Source organism: Callithrix jacchus, chromosome 13 (assembly GCF_049354715.1).
Source record: "Callithrix jacchus isolate 240 chromosome 13, calJac240_pri, whole genome shotgun sequence".
Taxonomy (NCBI): Eukaryota; Metazoa; Chordata; class Mammalia; order Primates; family Cebidae; genus Callithrix; species Callithrix jacchus.
Window position 1 is genome coordinate 39,879,318 of NC_133514.1, and position 21,693 is coordinate 39,901,010.

At 38.6% G+C, this 21,693-nt stretch overlaps 1 protein-coding gene and 1 pseudogene across 2 annotated transcripts in view; one reads left to right on the forward strand and one right to left on the reverse strand.

Annotated features, from left to right (window-relative positions):
• ADAM9 (ADAM metallopeptidase domain 9) overlaps nucleotides 1-21,693 on the forward strand; it is a 121,033-nt gene that overhangs the window by 41,472 nt on the left and 57,868 nt on the right. For both annotated transcript variants that reach the window (XR_013525623.1, XM_008979358.5), the window contains exons 12-13: nucleotides 12,385-12,556; nucleotides 20,810-20,902. Coding sequence is in view for 1 of the 2 variants with exons in the window: in XM_008979358.5 (XP_008977606.2) it covers nucleotides 12,385-12,556; nucleotides 20,810-20,902 (265 nt within the window). In the remaining variant the exon portion in view is untranslated. The remainder of the gene's footprint in view (nucleotides 1-12,384; nucleotides 12,557-20,809; nucleotides 20,903-21,693) is intronic.
• LOC108588027 (PRELI domain-containing protein 1, mitochondrial pseudogene) lies at nucleotides 5,488-6,328 on the reverse strand (annotated as a pseudogene).

Genomic DNA, 21,693 nt, shown 5'->3' on the forward strand with positions numbered 1-21,693 from the left:
CATCCCTGGGATGAATCCTACTTGATCATGATGGATAAGTTTTTTGATTTGCTGTTGCAATCGGCTTGCCAATATTTTATTGAAGATTTTTGCATCTATGTTCATCATGGATATTGGCCTGAAGTTTTCTTTTCTTGTTGGGTCTCTGCCGGGTTTTGGTATCAGGATGATGTTAGTCTCATAAAATGATTTGGGAAGGATTCCTTCTTTTTGGATTATTTGGAATAGTTTCAGAAGGAATGGTACCAGCTCCTCTTTGTGTGTCTGGTAGAATTCGGCTGTGAATCCATCTGGACCTGGGCTTTTTTTGTGTGGTAGGCTCTTAATTGCTGCCTTGACTTCTGACCTTGTTATTGGTCTATTCATAGTTTCAGCTTCCTCCTGGTTTAGGCTTGGGAGGACACAGGAGTCCAGGAATTTATCCATTTATTCCAGGTTTACTAGTTTATGTGCATAGAGTTGTTTGTAATATTCTCTGATGATGGTTTGAATTTCTGTGGAATCTGTGGTGATTTCCCCTTTATCATTTTTTATTGCATCTATTTGGTTGTTCTCTCTTTCTTTTTTATCAGTCTGGCTAGTGGTCTGTCTATTTTGTTGATCATTTCAAAAAACCAGCTCTTGGATTTATTGATTTTTTTCAAGGGTTTTTCGTGTCTCTATCTCCTTCAGTTCAGCTCTGATCTTAGTTATTTCTTTCCTTCTGCTAGGTTTTGAGTTTTTTTGATCTTGCTCCTCTAGTTCTTTCAATTTTGACGATAGGGTGTCAATTTTGGATCTCTCCATTCTCCTCATATGGGCACTTATTGGTATATATTTTCCTCTAGAGACTGCGTTAAATGTGTCCCAGAGATTCTGACATGCTGTGTCTTTGTTCTCATTGGTTTCGAAGAACTTCTTTATTTTTGTCTTCATTTCATTGTTTATCCAATCAACATTCAAGAGCCAGTTGTTCAGTTTCCATGAAGCTGTGCGGTTCTGGGTTGGTTTCTGAATTCTGAGTTCTAACTTGATTGCACTATGGTCTGAGAGATTGTTCGTTATGATTTCAGTTGTTTTGCATTTGCTGAGGAGTGCTTTACTTCCAATTATGTGGTTAATTTTAGAGTAGGTGTGATGTGGTGCTGAGAAGAATGTATATTCTGTGGATTTGGGGTGGAGAGTTCTGTAGATGTCTATCAGGTTTGCTTCTTCCAGGTCTGAGTTCAAGCCCGGGATATCCTTGTTAATTTTTTGTCTGGTTGATCTGTCTAATATTGACAGTGGAGTGTTAAAGTTTCCCACTATTATTGTGTGGGAGTCTAAGTCTCTTTGTAAGTCATTAAGAACTTGCCTTATGTATCTGGGTGCTCCTGTATTGGGTCCGTATATGTTTAGGATTGTTAGCTCTCCTTGTTGTATCGATCCTTTTACTATTATGTAATGGCCTTCTTTGTCTCTTTTGTTGCTTTAAAGTCTATTTTATCAGAGATGAGAATTGCAACTCCTGCTTTTTTTTTGCTCTCCATTTGCTTGGTAAATCTTCCTCCATCCCTTTATTTTGAGCCTTTGTGTATCTTTGCATGTGAGATGGGTTTCCTGGATACAGCACACTGATGGGTTTTGGCTTTTTATTCAGTTTGCCAGTCTGTGTCTTTTGATTGGTGTATTTAGTGCATTTATATTTAGGGTTAATATTGTTATGTGTGAATTTGATACTGCCATTTTGATGCTAGCTGGCTGTTTTGCTTGTTAGTTGATGTAGATTCTTCATTATGTTGATGCTCTTTAGCATTTAGTGTGATTTTGGAATGGCTGGTACTGGTTGTTCCTTTCTGTGTAGTGCCTCTTTTAGGAGCTCTTGTAAAGCAGGCCTGGTGGCGACAAACTCTCTGAGTACTTGCTTGTTCGCAAAGGATTATATTTTTCCTTCACTTATGAAGCTCAGTTTGGCTGGATATGAAATTCTGGGTTGAAAGTTCTTTTCTTTAAGGATGTTGAATATGAGCTTCCACTCTCCTCTGGCTTGTAGTGTTTCTGCCGAGAGATCTGCTGTGAGTCTGATGGGCTTCCCTTTGTGGGTGACCCGACCTTTCTCTCTGGCTGCCCTTAGTATTTTCTCCTTTATTTCAACCCTGGTGAATCTGACCATTATGTGCCTTGGGGTTGCTCTTCTTGTGGAATATCTTTGTGATGTTCTCTGTATTTCCTGCATTTGAGTGTTGGCCTGTCTTGCTAGGTGGGGGAAATTTTCCTGGATAATGTCCTGAAGAGTATTTTCCAGCTTGGATTCATTCTCTTCGTCACATTCTGGTATGCCTATCAAACGTAGGTTAGGTCTCTTCACATAGTCCCACATTTCTTGGAGACTTTGTTCATTCCTTTTTGCGCTTTTTTCTCTAATCTTGGTTTCTCATTTTATTTCATTGAGTTGATCTTCGACTTCTGATATTCTTTCTTCTGCTTGGTCAGTTCGGCTGTTGAAACTTGTGCATGCTTCGCAAAGTTCTCGTATTGTGTTTTTCAGCTCCTTCAATTCATTCATATTCCTCTCTAAAGTTATCCATTCTTGTTATCATTTCCTCGAATTTTTTTTCAAATCTTTTGTCAAGGTTCTTAGTTTCTTTGCATTGATTTAAAACATGTTCTTTTCGCTCACAAAAGTTTCTCATTATCCACCTTCTGAAGTCTAATTCCGTCATCTCATCACAGTCATTCTCCGTCCAGCTTTGTTCCCTTGCTGGTGAGGAGTTTTGGTCCTTTGTAGGATGCGAGGTGTTCTGGTTTCGAGTGTTTTCCTCCTTTTTGCACTGGTTTCTTCCCATCTTTGTGGATTTATCCACCTGTCGTCTGAGTAGTTGCTGACTTTTCGATTGGGTCTCTGAGTGGACACCCAGATTGTTGATGATGAAGTATTTCTGTTACTTGGTTTTCCTTCTACCAGTCTAGCCCCTCCACTGTACAACTGCTGAGGTCCACTCTAGGCCTTGCTAGTCTGGGGTGCACCTATAGCAGCTATGGAACAGTGAGGGATGCTACCAGTTTCTTTTTCTGCTATCTTTGTCCCAGAATGATGCCTGTCAAATGTCAGTCCTCTGGATATAGAGGGATCAGGGAGGTGCCTGAGGAGACAGTCTGTACTTTATAGGAGCTCAAGTGCTGAGCTGTGAGCTCTGTTGTTCATTCAGGGCTGTTAGGCTGCTACGTTTAATTCTGCTGTAGCAGAACTCATAAAAAAACCCCTTTTTTCTCAGATGCTCTGTCTCGGGGGGGTTGGGGCTTTCTTTATGAGTGTCCCTTGCGCTGTCCTGCCCAGCTAGGAGGCAGTCTAGTCACAATTTGCCTGCTGAGGCTCCACCTTGCTGGTGTGAGGTCCACCCTGTTGTTGCAGGCTCTGCCCTGCTGCTGCGGTCTCTGCCCTGCTGCCACAGGCTACGCCCTGTGGTGGAGTCTCTCTGTTGTGGCGGGTTGCCTTGGCAACGGCAGGCTGCATCAGCAATGGGAGTGTACCTCAGTAGGGTCGGATTGCCTGGGTAATGGCAGATGCCCCTCCCCCACCGAGCTGCACTGTCCTAGGTTCAGCTGTGCCCGCAGTGAAACTCTCCACCTGGAGTGTTTGGAATCGCCATTTTGTTTGTCCCACTGTGCTGGCCCAAACGCCGTTTCCCTGGAATCTCCTGGCCTGGCTCACTGTCCGAGTCCCGTTCAATCAGATGGATATGCCAATCTGCCCTCTCAAGTCTCAGATTGCCGATTCAACAGGGCACCTGGACTTGTGCGCTTTGGGCAGAGCGCTGTGGAGCACCGCTGCGCTGCTGCACCGGCCACTGGCTGCACCAGCCAAAACCGCTGCGCTGGCGCCCCGCGTTTCTTTTATACCTGGGAATTTCCCCGTTCTGTAGGCAACAAAGATCCGTCTGGAAATGTGGCCCTGACTCACCCTCTGCATGTTCACCGAGAGCTTCAATTCTGGGTTGTTCTCACCGTGCCATCTTGAGTTTGTCTCCTCTTCTGGGTTATTTCTTCTGACACCTTTCATCTCACTGATTCTGGCTTCATATATATTTTGTCTGTTGTTAAACTTATCCATTGGATTATTCATTTTGCTTATTTCATTTGTCAGATTTCTGCCTGGTTCTTTTTCGAATCTGATGTATTAGTTTTGTAGATTTTAGTTCCCTGTCCAAGTTTTCACACTTTTCACTTTTGTCCCTCATCATAGTAAGCATAATGTTTTATGGCTACCATTTGATAATCCTGGAACTAGTATTAGGATACTTTATTAGACTTTATTTGCTGTTTTTTTTTCCTTTCTTGTTGTGTATTGTGGCTTCATGTAGTATTTTATATTGTGTAGCCATTATATTTAAAATGTTTTTTTAAAGAATTTCTTCTGAACTAGGATGAGGTTATCCTCGGTAATATTTTCTTTCGTTTTTCCTCAGATTCATTTTTACTACCAAGGTAGTATTAAACCTTTTTTTGAAGGCTGCTTTCCTACCCTATACTTCATAGGCTGTTTAATAAATATTAATTTTCTATCATTTTGTTCGAGGCTAGTGATGTTGTAGATGTTTCATTATTTTTTTCCTCAGATAACTCAGTCATTGGGAACCAGTTCTGCTTAATAAAATGGATAATATACCTTCATAATAAGATTTTTTTGTTATTATTTATGATATTTTGGGGGCACAGTGTTATTCTCATGCCTTGTTCTTAGATTCCTGAAAGTGTGAGTTGCTCTTCCTGGGAGATGCCTTTCTAGAGAAATGGCTTTCTTAACTCTGCCCCTCAATGTCACCTCCATCAGCAAGCTTCCATAATCAGGTGTTCTTTTTCTTAATCTAATTCAGTACCAGCACTTAGAATCTCCTTTTAAGACTTTCTAATCCTAGGCTGTGGGAATCAGCATAGTAATTGTGGAAATGTGTTCTGGGAATTTTCAGAGTACTCAAAGAAATAATGTTCTAAATTTTAGTTGAATTTTTTTTTTTTTGGTCATTCTCAGGTAAAACATTTTCATTGTCAATCTCCTTTTGAAGCCATTTTGGAAAAGTCATGTAGATTTGAGAAAAGAGAGGAAGAGAGGTTATAAATCATTAATATTGTAGAGTCTAGAAGTGATAGAGCATAGAAATACTTGAGTGCTCTTCAAGCCATGTATCAATGTATCAGGAGAAAGCTACCAGCACTTAGAATCTTCTTTTTTGGGGGTGGGGATCGGGCTGACTGAATTCAACAAGTATTTATTGAGTGCCTGTTAGGTGCTAGATATTGTTCCAGGTACTTGAGACACATCAGAGAACGAAACCAAGAGCCCTGCCCTTGTGGGGCTTCCAGTCTAGCATTTATTGACAGTTCGCCTGCAGGCTACATGGGGCCTGAGGCAAGTCACTGCACCTCTGTGCTTGGGTCCTCAGCTGCCCAATGGGAGAATAAGCAGACCTGGCTCAGCCGTGGATAACGTGCCTGGTGTACTGCGGGTGCCAAACTGGATACCCTCAACCCACCACCCAGACAGTAGATAGGGCTGGAAGTTGATTTTTAATCATTAAGTACAATGGATGGAGGGCAGAGGGGCTAAGCCAAGCTGTCTGGGGTGCTGTGGTGGTGGTGGGCTGGCTACACAAACTGCTGCTGCTTCTTGGTGGCCGCCTTGCTGGCTAGGTCCTTGGCCTTCTCTGTAGCTGCCAGTGCCATCTCCTTTGCCTTCTCCTTGTCTTCTTTGGCCAACAAGTGTTTTGGAAGGGGTCTTGCCTTGCAGCTTTGCCAAGATATTTTCAAAACCCTTCATAGTCTTGGTCATGTTGCTTTTGAACCAGGCAAGACCAAATTCTTGGACAGCTCTGGAGACACCAAGGAAGCTAGAGGAGACCCAGGCTTCACGGCGGATTTTGGTCAAGCCACTGTTGTCAGAGTTCATACAGTAAACACATCGTTCCTCCACCACCATCAGCCGGGAGTGGTTGATGTTCCAGGTGAAGGTGGTCATGGTCTGATACTGTGGGTCCACAATAGAGTCCTCCAGGATGTACACCTAGTGAGCAGGAAACAGTTGTTCGGCCCAGCTGGGCATCCTTCTGGTCTTGGTCAGGAGTCGCCGGGACAGCAGTTTCTGGTCATGGGTCACCTCCCGGTGTATTATGTCCTCCGTCAAGACATGCTTGCTATAGGGATTCGGGTACTGCTGACAGAAGGTGGTGAACACTTGGTCCCAGGAACTTCGGAGCACGCTCTGGCCCAGGAAATACTTCACCATTGTCCTGGCCCGAGCGGGCTCAGCACCCGCACAGCATCAGGGGTGTGGAGCCTGGGAGGCACGCCGGGGCTGGGCCTGGCTGGGGCTTGGCACACACCCGCTGCCAGGCTCATAGCTAGGTCACCACCGCACCGCATCCAAGCTGCTGCTGCTGCTGCCGCCGCCATGAGTTGTTTGGTTGCACCAGAATCTTCTCTTAAGACATCCTAATCTTAGGCTGTGGGAATCAGTATAGTAATGGTGGAAATGTGTTCTGGGAATTTTCAGAGTACTCAAAGAAATACTTTCTGTTATTATATACTGCTTTGACATTTTATGTTCTAAATGTTGAAATTTTTTTTTTTTCATCATTTTCAGGTAAAACATTTTCATCATTGTCAATCTCCTTTTGAAACCATTTTGGGAAAGTCACATAGATGTGAGAAAAGAGAGGAGGAGAGATTATAAATCATTAATATTGTGGAGTCTAGAGGTGATAGAGAATAGAAATACTTGAGTTGCTTTTCAAGCCATGTATCAGGAGAAAGATCATTCTTTTTGTCAATCAATGAGAGCATGTAACGTTGCTCAGGTTGGCCTTGAACTCATGGCCTTGCCTCCTCAAGCGCCAGGACAACTGTCCGGAGCCACCCTGGCCCCCGGAGAAAGATCATTCTTATTGCTCTAGGTGCCAGCCAGGGATGGCCAGTGAAAGGACATCATCACTGTGGCCTCCAAAGCATTTTAAGGTCTCACTGAAGGCCGACACAGGGGATGTTACTATCTCCATCTGTTAAAAAGCACCAGAAGTGTCTATGATTTTGTTATGCTTTTCAGTTCTGTAGTCAATTCATTGTGGGTGAAACATTTTTTTTTTCCTGGTAGATTGCTGAAGGATCAAACATTTGAAACATTGTTTATGAGAAAATATCTTTCAACTACTAAATAATGAGAGTATTTAAAAAATAACTTGTTTAGAGGTGGTTGACTTTATGTAGGTTAAAATTAGGGACTAAAATATAGGACTCTACATATGCCTGCACAAGTTCTGTGGCCATTGTCTAATTAAATATATAAAAATATATTTATAAGTTATATATATATTGTAAATTATACATATTCAAATATATATTTAAATGTGTGTGGGTGTTTTTGTTTTTTTTTTTGACGGGGGTTGGGGAGGGGGACAGGGTCTTGCCCTGTCACCCAGGCTGGAGAGCAGTGGCATGATCATAGCTCACTGCAGCCTTAAACTCCTCCCATCCCAGCCTCCTGAGTAGCTGGGACTACAGGTGTGCTCCACCATGCCCAGCTTATTTTTTGTAGAGACAGGATCTCACTATGTTGCCCAGGTGGCCTTGAACTCCTGGGCTCAAGTGATTTTCTTGGCTTAGCTTCCCAAAGCACTGAGATTACATTATTAAATATACTCCTACAGAAAACATTATTGCATGTGTACTCTGTGGCAGGCACTGTACTTATCACCTAAAGATCAACAGTACAAAATGAAAAACAATTACAAGCCTGTGTTTAAACTGCAGTCTTCTTTGTTTATCAAATAATTATTATATACTGCTTTGACGTTTTTACTTGAAGTCTAATAGCCTCAAACTCCTGTGGTCCCTCCTAAAGTCATCCTAAGATCTGACCTACCCATAGTCTTCCCCATGTGAGTTAATGGTAACTCCTTCCTTCTTGTATCCCAGTACAACAACCTTGAAGTCATTCTTGATTTCTCTTTTTTCTCACTCTTCATCTTAATGGCTGTTCCTTTAAAATAAAAACAATCCAACCACTTCTTACAGCTCCCACTGTTATCATTTTGGTCTGCCATCATCTGTTTAATGAATTGCTGTAAGAGCCTTCTTTGTGGTCTTTCTCCTTAACAGAACAAGTATGGTGGTTCTATTAAAACGTTAGTCAAATTATGTCACTCCCGCTCAGCACTTTCCATGGTCTCCCCCTTCCAACTTCCTCATTCCACTTAGAGTAGAAAGCCACATTCTTACAATGGCCTATTCACGTCTTTGCTGACTGTACCTCTCATGATTCATTTCCTTACTGACTCAGCTGCCAGGAAAGTTTCTACCTTAGAGTTTTTGTATTTGCTATTCCTTCTGTCTGTAGAGTTTTCCTCCCAGATACCCAGTTTTAATTGAACTCTCACATGTTTGAGGTGCTTGCCCTGACTGTCCTTTTAAAATCACAAGCATCCCTTCCTCTGCAGAGCTCATCACCCTCATAGTACTCATTACCTTATGATATGCTATTTAATTTACTTATTGTATAAGTAAATCACTGAATCATAATCATAACCTTACAGGGGCAGGGATTTTTTTACTGTGTTCACTGTTTCATCCCTTGCACCAAGAAGAATGCCTTGTACATAATAGATACTCAGTAAATATTTGTTGAATGACTGGTTGATTGATAGTGCACAAAAGGACTCCTTCCCACACTATTCTTGGTAGCAAGAAAAAGAATAAGGAAGACAAGTCTTTCTGTTATTGTTAGAAGCCTTATGCTAAATCTTTTCTTTCCATGAGTCAGAATTTTGCCTTCGATTATTCTTTTATCGCAAACCATTGATTGTTCATGTTCTTTCTTTTTTCCTTTTCTGCCAGTCAGTCTTTTAAAATCCTTCTGCATCCCACATCTATAGACTTTTTTTTTTTTTACTCAAATAGCAGTTAACAGTACCAAAATATTCTAGACAGACTGCATCCCAATCCAAGAGGCAGGAGTCAGTACTGTCAACTCTACCGGAGACCAGTTAGCAAAGAAGAGTTTAACATGACTACTCAGGGCAAGAAATATGTTTCTTAGAGTTCCTTGGAGGTGCAAAAGACCCAGCCATAAATAGGGATGCTCCTTCATTAACTGTAATGCAACATAGCTTTCACTCCTGCTGCTACTCTGGTACCATTGCTCAAACTGATGAAAAAGAGATTCAGAGTACCAAATTTCCTGAAAAAATACAACTATATGTAATACATAAATTTTATTGTATTTATTTAAAGTGCACATGTTTTGATATACATATAGATTGTGAAATGGTTAGTCAAGCAGATTAACACATCTATCATTCCACATTGTTGCCCATTTTGCGTGTGTGTGGCAAAGAGCACCTAAAATCTCTTTTCGCAAAAATTCTGAATATAATACAATTATTACTAGACGTAATAATTGTATCTCATGCTGTACCTGAGATCTCTAGACTTGTTTGCCCTACATATCTGCTACTTTGTATCAGACCTACATCTCCCGTTTCATCTGCCTCCACTGTAATCAGTGTTTTATTTTCTGTCTCTGGGTATTCAACTTCTTTTTTTAGATTCCGAAATAAGTCATGCAAGATTTTTTTCTTTTTGTGTCTGGCTTGTTTCATGTAGCATAACATCCTTCAGGTTCATCATATTGTGGTAAATGTCAGGATCTCCTTTTATAAGGATGAATAATAATCAGCCTTATAAAACTGTTGCCAAGGCCGGGCGCGGTGGCTCAAGCCTGTAATCCCAGCACTTTGGGAGGCCGAGGCGGGTGGATCACGAGGTCAACAGATCGAGACCATCCTGGTCAAAATTGTGAAACCCCGTCTCTACTAAAAATTACAAAAAATTAGCTGGGCATGGTGGCGTGTGCCTGTAATCCCAGCTACTCAGGAGGCTGAGGCAGGAGAATTGCCTGAACCCAGGGGGCGGAGGTTGCGGTGAGCCGAGATTGCGCCATTGCCCTCCAGCCTGGGTAACGAGCGAAACTCCGTCTCAAAAAAAAAAAAAAACTGTTGCCAGACACTTGGTTTGTTTCCATATCTTGGCTATTGCTGCACTGAAAATGGGAGAATGCAGACATCTTTATGAGTTGGTGTTTTCATTTAGTTTAGGTGTATACCAAAAGTGAGGTTGCTGGTCATATGATAGTTCTGTTTTTAATTTCTTTAGGGAACTCCTATTGTTTTCCACAATGGGTGCAGCAGTCTATATTCCCATCAACAGTGCTCAAGGGTTTCCTTTTTTCTATACTCTCACTAGCACTTACTAGCTCTTTTTTTGAGACGGTGTCTCTCTGTCGCCTAAGCTGGAGTGCAGATACAATCTCGGCTCACTGCATCCTCCCCCTCCCAGGTTCAAGCGATTTTCCTGCCTCAGCCTCCCGAGTAGCTGAGATTATAGGCGTGTGCCAGCACACCTGGCTAATTTTTGTATTTTAATAAAGACGGGGTTTTACCATGTTGGCCAGGCTGGTCTTGAACTCCTGACTTTGTCATCTCTCTGCCTCTGCCTCCCAAATGCTGGGATTACAGGTGTGAGCCACCATGCCCAGCCATCATGTCTTTTCAATGATAGCCATCCTAACAATGATATTTCATTGTGGTTTTCATTTGCACTTCCCTGATATTTTTATTTATATGTATATTTTTTGACAGAGTCTTACTCTATAGCCCAAGCTGGAGTACAGAGTACAGTGGCGTAGTCTCGGCTCACTGCAATCTCTGCCGCCTGGGTTAAAATAATTCTCCTGCCTCAGCCTCCCGAGTAGCTGGGATAACAGGCACCCGCCACCATACCCAGCTAATTTTTGTATTTTTAGTAGAGATGGGGTTTCACCATTGTGGCCAGGCTGGTCTTGAACTCCTGACCTTCTGATGCACCCGCCTCGGCCTCCCAAAGTGCTGAGATTACAGGCATGAGCCACCGCCCCTGGCCCCGTGATTATTAATGATATTGAATACCTTTTTGTGCACCTGTTAGCCATTTTTATGTCATTTTTGGAGTAATGTCTTCAAGTCTTTTGTTCATTTTAAAAACAGTTAATTGTTTTTTTGCTATGGAGTTGTGTGAGTTTTAAAAAGTGTATTTTTGGTATTAATACCTATAAGATACATGGTTTGCAGATATTTTCTCCCTATCTGTAGACTTTTCATTTTGTTGGCTGTTATCTTTGCTTGCAGAGCATTTCAGTTTGATAGCTATAGTAACCAAAACAGTATAGTAGTACTATAAACACAGACACCTAGACCGATGGAACAGAATAGAGAGCCCAGAAACAAATCCAAACTTGTAGTCAATTAATTTTTGTCAAGTGCACCAGGAAGATACAATAGGGAAAGGATAGTTCTCTTCAATAAATGGTTCTGGGATAACTGGATTTCTATAGGCAAAATAATGACGTTGGACCCTTATCTTACACTGTACACAAAAATCAACTCAACATGGATAAAATACCTAAATGTAAGACTTGGAACCATAAAACTTTCTAAGAAGAAAACATTGAGGAAAAGCTCCTTGACATTGGCCTTAACAATGATTTTTGGATATCACACCAAAAACTCAGGCTACAAAAGCAAAAATAAAATAGAATTTTAATGTGATGTGGATTCATCAAAGATATAGGTGGTGTATATGTGTATTTTCCACTAGTTTTCAAAGGTGAAAATAGCCTGTGGGACTATCTGAAAGTAGTTATTGAGTACAACAGTAGCTAAAAAAATCCCAGGTGTAAAATCTCATGTGGCTCAAGTTGGATAATTTCTTAAAGGCCAACTAACCTTCCAAGTACTAACCATGGTTCCCAGGAATTATCATAAAAGTTATTATATATAAAGCTCAAACTGAAAACTTATCATGTAGGAGTAGCCGACATTCTATACTGCGCAGTCTGTCTCTTGATGACTAGCGTGCATCTGAACTGGAGTTGCCCATTCACATTATTTTTGCAGAGCTCCTAGTGTGTGATAATAGGCATGGGTGAGCATAACAGTGTTATCCTTCAGAATAGAAAATGAGACAACATACAGCTAGCTTCCAATATTTTAAGAACCTTTACTGTGTTGGATAAGTAAAACCTTTTCTGTATAGGGCTAGATAATTTTTCAAGTCTCTTCTGATACGGAGAATTATCATTTTGTATTTCAATGTTAGTGATATGTTTTAAATATATTTTATTGGAAGTATAATATATTGTAATGAAATAGTGAATTCTTATATTGTAGCTGAAGTAATGTTCATTATTTATCAGTAGACATGATTTCTCATATATGTCCACTTTTATTAGCTTCTTTTCTGTCATTTAAAATATTCACTTTTTGTGGGTTAAAGACATGACTTAACATTTTCAAAGTGAGTAATCACTGTGACGTAAGATTTTTTTCTTAATGTTTATTATAGAGGTTCCAGAAACTTTAGCAGTTGCAGTGCAGAGGACTTTGAGAAGTTAACTTTAAATAAAGGAGGAAACTGCCTTCTTAATATTCCAAAGCCTGATGAAGCCTATAGTGCTCCCTTCTGTGGTAATAAGTTGGTGGACGCTGGGGAAGAGTGTGACTGTGGTACTCCAAAGGTTAGTTTAATTTTTGATTTTTGCTTTGTAAAATTGCCACAATATGTGCAAGAAATTAAATTGCTTGTTTTGGGCAACTCTGGCATAGGAGCTAAAGTAAAATTTAGTGGCACAATGAGGATTGTTATTTTGTTTGTGTGGCTATGTTCCAGGGATTGGTCATCATCTTCTCAGAGTATGACTAATGGTGCCATCTGTTTTGAAGTCAGGGAATGTGCCATGTTTAGTCTCTATTTTTTTTTTTTTTCTGTCTTCTATGATTTAAGTTATGATTATTAGGTTATTTATTTACTTTAAAGAATGAATTAGTTTTTCACCTGGCTTTTTATTTGTGAGCTTTCACCATTCTGACATTGCCATTGCAGAAATATTTATTTAGCTGGACTCATTTTAAAAATGAGTTGGAACTGGCCCATCCTCCACAGTCCTTCAATATTCAAAGTTCTTGCTAATCAAAGTAGCACTCTCCCTTTGTTAACCTTCAGTGTATATACTGATATCTGGCTTTTTGACCTGTTAATGCATACTCATTGTTCTAAACCCATGCCCATCTTTGTTAGGATTGTTCCGTAGCTGTATTCCTTATCATACTTAGTCATGCTCTTCTCAACATGGCCTTCTTGAGCCCTTTTCTCCTAGACCTTGCATTAAGTTTGAAAGAAACTTGTTCAGCTGTGTGTTAAGTTCTCTACTGTATTCTCAATCTTCTCCACTAGTGCATCTTTTTCTTCCCTACCTGACCATGCCTGCATTTTATCAGGTGACTTTGCTTTCCAGAAAGGTAGTATGTGTCTTATAATGGAGCTTTGTTGGGCTTTTATGGCAGTATTGATGCACGTTAGGGACTTTTGGTATGTATCTTGCACAGTATAACCCTCATAATAACCCTAAGAGATTGGTAGTTTTAATAGTCCCATTTTCAGATGAGGAAAATGAGATCTAAGCAAGTTATGTTTAATTTCTAAATTAAGATGCCATCAGGATGACTAAGACCATTCTCTTTCTAGGCATTCTCAACTTCTTCCTGAAATATTTTATTAGTCTTGTTTTCTTGTAACTTTACTAGCAAACTTACTCAAATAGTAATCTGTATTTGTTTCTTGAGCTTTCTCCCTACAAAATTACTCTTAAAAAATACTTACTCTCCCTCAAATATCACAGGGTGTTTTTTGGTATAAAAGTTTCAAATAGGGCTGGGTATGGTGGCACGCATCTGTAATCCCAGCACTTTGAAAGGCTGAGGTGGGAGGATTGTTTGAGGCCAGGAGTTTGAGACTAGCCTGAGCAACATAGCAAGACCTTGCCTCTTAGCAAAAAATGCCAAATATGGTGGTGTGAGCCTATAGGTCTAGCTATCCAGAGGCTGACATGGGTGGATTGTTTGAGCCTTGGAGTTTGAGGTTACAAGGAGCTATGATTGCATCACTGCACTCTAGTCTAGGCAACAGAGTGAGACCCTGGCTTGGAAAAAAAATTCAAATAGTAAGTAAAAGCAACCTTACACACCTTTTTTTCCCCCATAAATCTTTTACTTCCTTTTCGTATAAGAGTTATGTATTTCTTTTTAGACTCTTCCATACATTTATATACAGTATACAGTAGGTACATTTATAAATATTGAGCTTGTTTTAGGATTTATTTTTACTTTAATGTGGTAAGAATACTTAGCATAAAATTGACCTTTCTAAGAGAGTTTTAAATGTCTAATACAATATTGTTAAGTCTGAGTATTATGTTGTACAGAACATCTCTAGAACTTTTTCATTGTGTATAACTGAAACTTTATCTCTGTTGATCAGCAACTCCCCATTTTCTGTTCCATGAGCCCCAGGCAACAACTATTCTGTTCACTGCTTTTATGAACTTGACTATTTTAGATACCTAATATAAGTGGAATCACTCAGTACTGTGTCTTTTGTGGCTGCCTTATTTCGCTTACATGGTATTGTATACTCAAGTTTCATCTATGTTGTTGCAATAACAAGATTTCCTTATTTTTTTGGAAGTAGTATTCCATTGTATGTGTGTATATGTATGTATATATGTACTTTTAAAAAATCTACCACACTTTCTTTATCCATTCAACTGTTGACAGACATTTAGGCGGTTTCTACATCTTGGCTACTATGAATAATGCTGCAGTGAACATAGGAATGCTAATATCTCTTCAAGATCTTGATTTCATTGTAGATAAGTATCCAGAAGTGGAATTACTAAATCACATGGTAGTTATATTTTTAATTTTTAAAGGAACCTTCATAATATTTCCATAGTGGCGGCTCCATTTTGCATTCTTCCAGATAGTACAACAGAGTTCCAGTTTCTCCACATTCTTGCCAACACTCGTTTTTTTCCATGATAGCAATCCTAACAGGTATGACGTGATATTTCATTGTGGTTTTGATTTGCATTTCCATGATGTTGAGTGACATTGAGCATCTTTTCATATACCTGTTGGCCATTTGTGTATCTTCATGGAGAAACGTCTGTTAAGTCTTAGGCTCATTTAATTTGTTTTTTGTTTCTTTTAACTTTTTAATATATTTAGGGGATGTAAATGCAGGTTTCTTACAAGTTATATTGCATATTGGTAAAGTGAGGGCTTTTCATGTACCCATCATTCAAATAGTGAACATTGTACCCAATAGGTAATTTTTCAGCCCTTCCATCCCTCCCATTCTCCCACCTTTTGGGGTCTCCATTGTCTGTTATTCTGCTCTAGATATCCATGAATACTGATTGCTTAGCTCCCACTTATAAGTGAGAACATGCGGTATTTGACTTTCTGCTTCTGAGTTACTTCAGAATACTTAGGATACTTAACTCATTTTAAATCAGATTATTAGTTTTTCTTTTTTTGCTATTGAGCTGTTACACTTCCTACCTATTTTGAAAGTTTATCCCTTATCAGATATATGGTTTGCAGTTATTTTCCTCTATTCCATAACTTGGCTTTTCACTCTATTGATTGCTTCCTATGCTGTGTAGAAGGTTTTTAGTTTGATATAGTCCTCATCTATTTTTGCTTCTGTTGCCTAAAATTTTGGCATCATATCCAGGAAATCATTGCCAAGACCAATGTCATGAAGCTTTTCCTCTATGTTTTCTTTTAAGAGTTTCACTGTTTCAGGTCTTACGTTTAAGTCTTTAATTCATTTTAAGTTGATTTTTGTTTATAGTGTAAGATAAGTTTCTAATTTCACTCTTTTGCATGTTGATATCCAGTTTCCCCAGGACCATTTGTTGAAGGGACTACCTTTGCCATACTTTTTCTTGGCATCCTTGTTGAAGATCAGGTGATCTCATATGTATGGGTATTTATTTATTTATTTATTTATTTTTTGAGACAGAGTCTTGCTCTGTCACCCAGGCTGGAGTGCAGTGGCACAATCTCCTGGGTTCAAGAGATTCTCCTGCTTCAGCCTACCAAATAGCTGGACTTACAAGTGCCTGCCACCATACCTGACTAGTTTTTATATTTTTAGTAGAGATGGAGTTTCACCGTGCTGGCCAGGCTGGTCTTGAACTCCTGACCTCAGCCTCCCAAAGTGCTGGGATTACAGAAGTGAGCCACTGTGCCCAGCTATTTTTGCATTCTTTGTTCTGTTCCATTGGTCTATATGTCTAAATGTCTGAACTAAGTTGGGATATAAATTGGGATGGCTCAATATATACAAAATCAGTTAATGAGATCAGGTGCAGTGGTGCATGCCTGTAATCCCAGCACTCTGGGAATCTTAGGCAGGCAGAATTCTTGAGTCCAGGAGTTCGAGACCAGTCTAGGCAACATGGCAAAACCCCTTCTCTACAAAAAATATAAAAATTTGCTAGGCATGGTGACATGTGCCTGTAGTCCCAAATACTCAAGAGGCTGAGGCACTAGGGTCACTTGAGCCCACAAGGCCAAAGCTGCAGTGAGCTGTGTTTGCAGCACTGCACTGTAGCCTGGGTGACACAAGAGTAAGACCCTGTCTCAAAAAAAAATTAATGAGATAAACACATTAACAAAATGAAGAATAAAAGTTGCATGATCATCTCAATAGATACAGAAAAAGCATTTGATAAAATTCAATATCCTTTCATGCAAAAAACTTTCAACAAACTAAAAATAGAGGAAAATACCATCAATATAATAAGGCTATATATGAGATTTCATTCCAATTTATACCCAAGGATAAATTTTACTTGATCATGGTGTATTTTACTTTTAATGTGCATCTGGATATCCATTTCCTTCCCCAGATTTGGGAAAATTTGAACCATTACTTCCTTGAATAAGCTTTTTGGTACTTTTTCTTTGTCTGCTCCTTTTGGGATTACCACAGTGTATATATTGATCTCTTGATGGTGTCTCATAAGTCCCTTAAGTTTCTTCACTTTTATTTCTTTTTTCTTTTTGCTCCTCTGACTTGATAAAGCAACCTGACTTTGAGTTTGTTTAATCTTACTTCTGTTTGCTCTGATCTACTGTTGAACTCCTCTGCTACATTCTTCCATTAAGTTAGTGTATTTTCGGCCCCCAAATTAGTGAGGAGACCTTCACTAATTAACCTGGCTAAAGCTTTTTTGGGCCTCTCAAACTTTCATGTTTGTTAAAACTGCTGTTTACGTGGTTGTTAGCCCACTGGTGTCTACACTATACTGGAGCCCATCAGTGTTCCAAGAGAGGGGAGAGAGAAGTGAATTTGCTGGGCAATCCCTAGAGAAGTTGGAACATGTGGCATGTGATCCAACTGTTTCTCTTTCCAGGGAAAAGCTTAGAAGTGTTTTTTTTTTTTTTTTTTTTTAATCACTGTGTTAAATTGGGTAGAGGAACTGGGCAAGTGTCTGAGTGTCCTTGGGTAGCTCCTGGAAAAATTGTAGCATTGGATATGTGGTCCTCCTCCAGGAGAAGCTAAGAGCTTACTTTTTATTATTTTCTTTGTGCTGAGACAGGGTGAGGAGCTGTGGCAAGTACCCACATGCTACTTTAACCTGCCACCTTTGTTCTCTGAAACCCCCCAGGGGCCTAATATGTTCCAGGTCCTAAATGTCCTCAGAGGCAGATGAGATAGAAGATAGTCCCTCAGGCAGCATTCTAAAAAACTGTGTAATATTAGATGTGTGGCCCAACTCTTTCACTCCTCAGGGACATGCTGGGAGCTGTTTCCTCCTGATTATATATGTTGTGCCATGGGTTGGGATTGTGGTGAGACAGTATCTCCAGTTTTCCTACTGGTTTCAATGTAACTGGTTTTACAATTGCCTGGGATGTAGTGTCCTCTTAACTAGTTTCTGGGTTTCTCAAAGGGAATTGATTAGTGTGTTACTGTTGAATTGCTGACTTTTTATAGAAAATTTGTTAGCCTCCAATAAAAGTTAAAATGCACATGCTTTTAGATCTAGTAATTCTACCTTTATGTAACTATCTTAGAGAAATATTTGTATATATACACATGGGGTGTGTACAAGGATGTTTATTGCAGCACTGTCTGTTGGAGGAAGGAGAATCCAGGACTTTGTATTCTCCCATCTTGGTGATACCACTCTGGCTTTTATTTATGTGCGTAAATAAAATCAGACTTAATATTGTTTAAAATTGACTTAAAATCAGTTGTGTGCAGATTTTTTTCTATTACGGTATCCTGGACATTTTACTGTATCATTGTATTATGTAGACATAATCCTTTAATTTGCTGAATAGCATTCCAATACTATGATTTATTTAACCCGACTCTAATAAATTGCTATAATTAGTGGAGAAACAGTGCTGCATATACATCCTTGTACATACCTCTCATATATATATATATAAATATACACACCTCATATGTATGTATACAAATTTTTTTCGAAGATATATTGTACATAAAGGTAGAATTACTAGTTCTAAAAGCATGTACATTTTAACTTTTATCAGAAGCTAATATTTTTTTTCTGACAACAGTGTATTATGCCATTGTGTACCCATAGTCTTACCAGCACAGGATAAAATCTGTTGTCTTGTTTTTGGCAAGCTAATGAGTTAAAAAATAAGAAGATACTGTTTTAGTTTACATATTTTCATGTGATTATAGATCATAGGCATCATTTTCTTCTCTGAATTATTTTATGTAGTCCTTGTCAGTTTTTCTGTTGGTTCATTGAATCTTTTTTTAAATTGATTTTTAGGCCTCTTTATATAAGATGGACATAACTCCTTATATCTGTTCTAATATTCTTTATTTATAGCTTATTTAACTTTTCATAGGTTACATTTTATGTTGAAATTTAAAACTTAAATGAAGGCAAACTTAGTAATTTTTTTCCCATAATGGTTTCAGAAATTCATATCTTGATCTGGCTTTTAGTATTCCTATTGATAGCTCATCATCATAGTCCCTCTACAAATCATTTTAGTTTTTTTTTAATTTATATTTTTTATGTTAACACTTTAATTGAGGAGGGGGCATGTGGAGTAAGCTTGGAAATTAAACTTATCCACTAACCATCAATTGTTGTGGAACCATTTAAAATGGTACTTTTATGATAAACTAAGTTCCTATATACATTGTCTATTTCCCGATTCCCTGTTCTTTCATGAAGCCACTGTCCTGCAGCATTCATGTACAAATATTTATGTGAACTTATGTTTTTAATTCTGTTGGGTAAATGCCCTGGAGTGGAATGACTTGTTTAACTGATAGAGGTATATTTAACTTTTCAAGAAATTCTCAAACTGTTTTCTAAAGTAATTGATTGCATACCATTTCTCATTTTCATCCTTAGTGTATAAGAATTCTCATTCTTTCATATCCTCCCCAGAACTTCATGTGGTCAGTCTTTTTAGTTTTAGCCATTCTATTAAGTGTAAGGTGGTGCCTCACTGAGGTTTTAATTTGCATTTTCTTAGTGACTAATGATGTGTTGAGCATGTTTTCATGTGCTTATTTGCCATCAGGCTATCTTGTGGTGTTATAACTGTTCAACTCTTTCCCCTTATTTAAAAATTTTGGTTACTTATTATTGAGTTTTGAGACTACTTTGTGTATTCTGGATACAAGTTCTCCGTCAGATTGTCAATATTTTTTCCAAGTTGTAGCTTGCCTTTAATTAACTTAGCAGTATCTTTTTACATGTTGATGAAGTTTATTTTATAAAGTTGTCATTTTATCGGTTGTTCTTTTGGTGTCATATCTAAGGACTTCTTGCCTATTCCATAGTTGCAAAGGTTTTCTCCTACAAGTTTTATAGTTTTAGGTTTTGCATTTAGTTCCATGATGCATTTTGACTTATTTTGGGTGTATTTCAAGATGTACATTAAAGTTCATTTATTTTTAAATGTTTATTATGAAATAATTATAATCTGACCAGAAGTTGCAAAATAACATAGAGTCCCATGTACTTTTCACCCAGTTTTCCTTAGTGGTGTTATCTTATAAAACTGTACCACAGAATAAAAAACAGAACATTGACATTGCTATATTAACACAGAAGGTGTCTCTGTGGGTGGGAGTTTGGTGGTAAGAAGGAGCTATGGCGGCCCAAAGTATAATGAAAGAAGCAAGCAAGGTGAAAAGAGTTTCCAACTAGGGCGAAGAGCCACCCAACAGGGTAGTTAGACCCTGAGCATGAAGCCTTTATGGACGCTAACTTTCTGTGATCATCAGACATAGTGTTATGGATGGAATGTTTATGCTTCCCCAAAACTCATGTGTTGGAGCCCTAACCACTAGCATGGTACAGTTGGAAATGGGGCCTTTAAGGAAATAATTAAAATTAAAAGAGGTCATAAGAGTGGGGTCCTGATGCACTAGAATCAGTGTCCTTAAATGAAGAGACACCAAACATCTCACTTGCCTTCTCTCTGCACACATGCACTGAGGAAGGGCTATGTCAGCACATAGCAAGAAGGCAGCCCTCTGCAAGCCAGGAAGAGATTCCTCACCAGAAACTGAACTAGTGGAAAGCTTGATCTTGAATTTCTAGCCTCCAGAACTGTGAGAAAATAAATTTCTGTACTTTAAGTGTATGGTATTTTGTTATAGCATTCTGAATAGATTAAGTAAGGCACACACTCTGTGATTTCTGTCCTTTGAAATATGTTGAGACCTAAATACTTGCAATTAAAGAGACACTGTTAAATCCAGAGGGATAGTAAGCAGCTGTTTCTGGAGAGTAACTGCTACAATCATGTTAGAATGAAGTAGATTTTAGGTGTGAGATAAGAATTTTATTAATGAATAGTAATGTTAGTAACTAACTTCTTTATTGAGAGTCACTTTATGTTCACAGGAATGTGAATTGGACCCTTGCTGTGAAGGAAGTACTTGTAAACTTAAATCCTTTGCTGAGTGTGCATATGGTGACTGTTGTAAAGACTGTCGGGTAAGGAATTCCTCCCTATTGGGAACCAAAAAAAAAAGAAAGAGAATATCTGTGTATATCCAAATTTTTTTTTTTGATATCTCCAAGTGAACACTTTTTTTATTTTATGGTCATGGGAAAATTTTTTATGACACTTGTGTATAATTTTAAAGCACAGTCTTTTATGTTAAATGGTCTGTTGAGGTTGTTTTCTAAGTAGAAACATTTTTTCTGATTTTTAGAGTAACATATGCTTGTTAGAAATAATTCAATAACACCAAAGCATAGAAAGTAGAGAATGAAAGAGCTTCTGTCATTTTATACTCTTCAGGTAACCATTGTTGATAATTTGTTAACATAATCACTTTTTTCTGTACAAATATGAGTGTATGTGTGTATGTGTGTTTTTAAATGGTTAAACACAGATACATGTATTTTTACTACCTGCTTTTTTCAATATGACACCATAGACTTTTTTCCCATTCATGTAGTAGTTCTATTATGCATGGTTATATAAGTAGTATTACCTGTACAGTTATATCATAATTTCTTTAGTCAACTAATGATAGACATTTTGATTGCTTCCAATTATTACTTATAAGAGAAGTCACTGGTACAGAATATTCAAAGTAAGTTTTTGATATACATTTTATTTATCTTTTCTAAATGTGCCAGTCTATGTTTTTACCAACAGTGTTATCAAATACTTATTTCCTTATGCCATTATTGGTTACTAGCAAGTGCTATACTCCTAGTTAATTCAATAGGTGTAAAGGGTTCTTGTATTTTTATTTAGTTTGCATTTCTTTTGG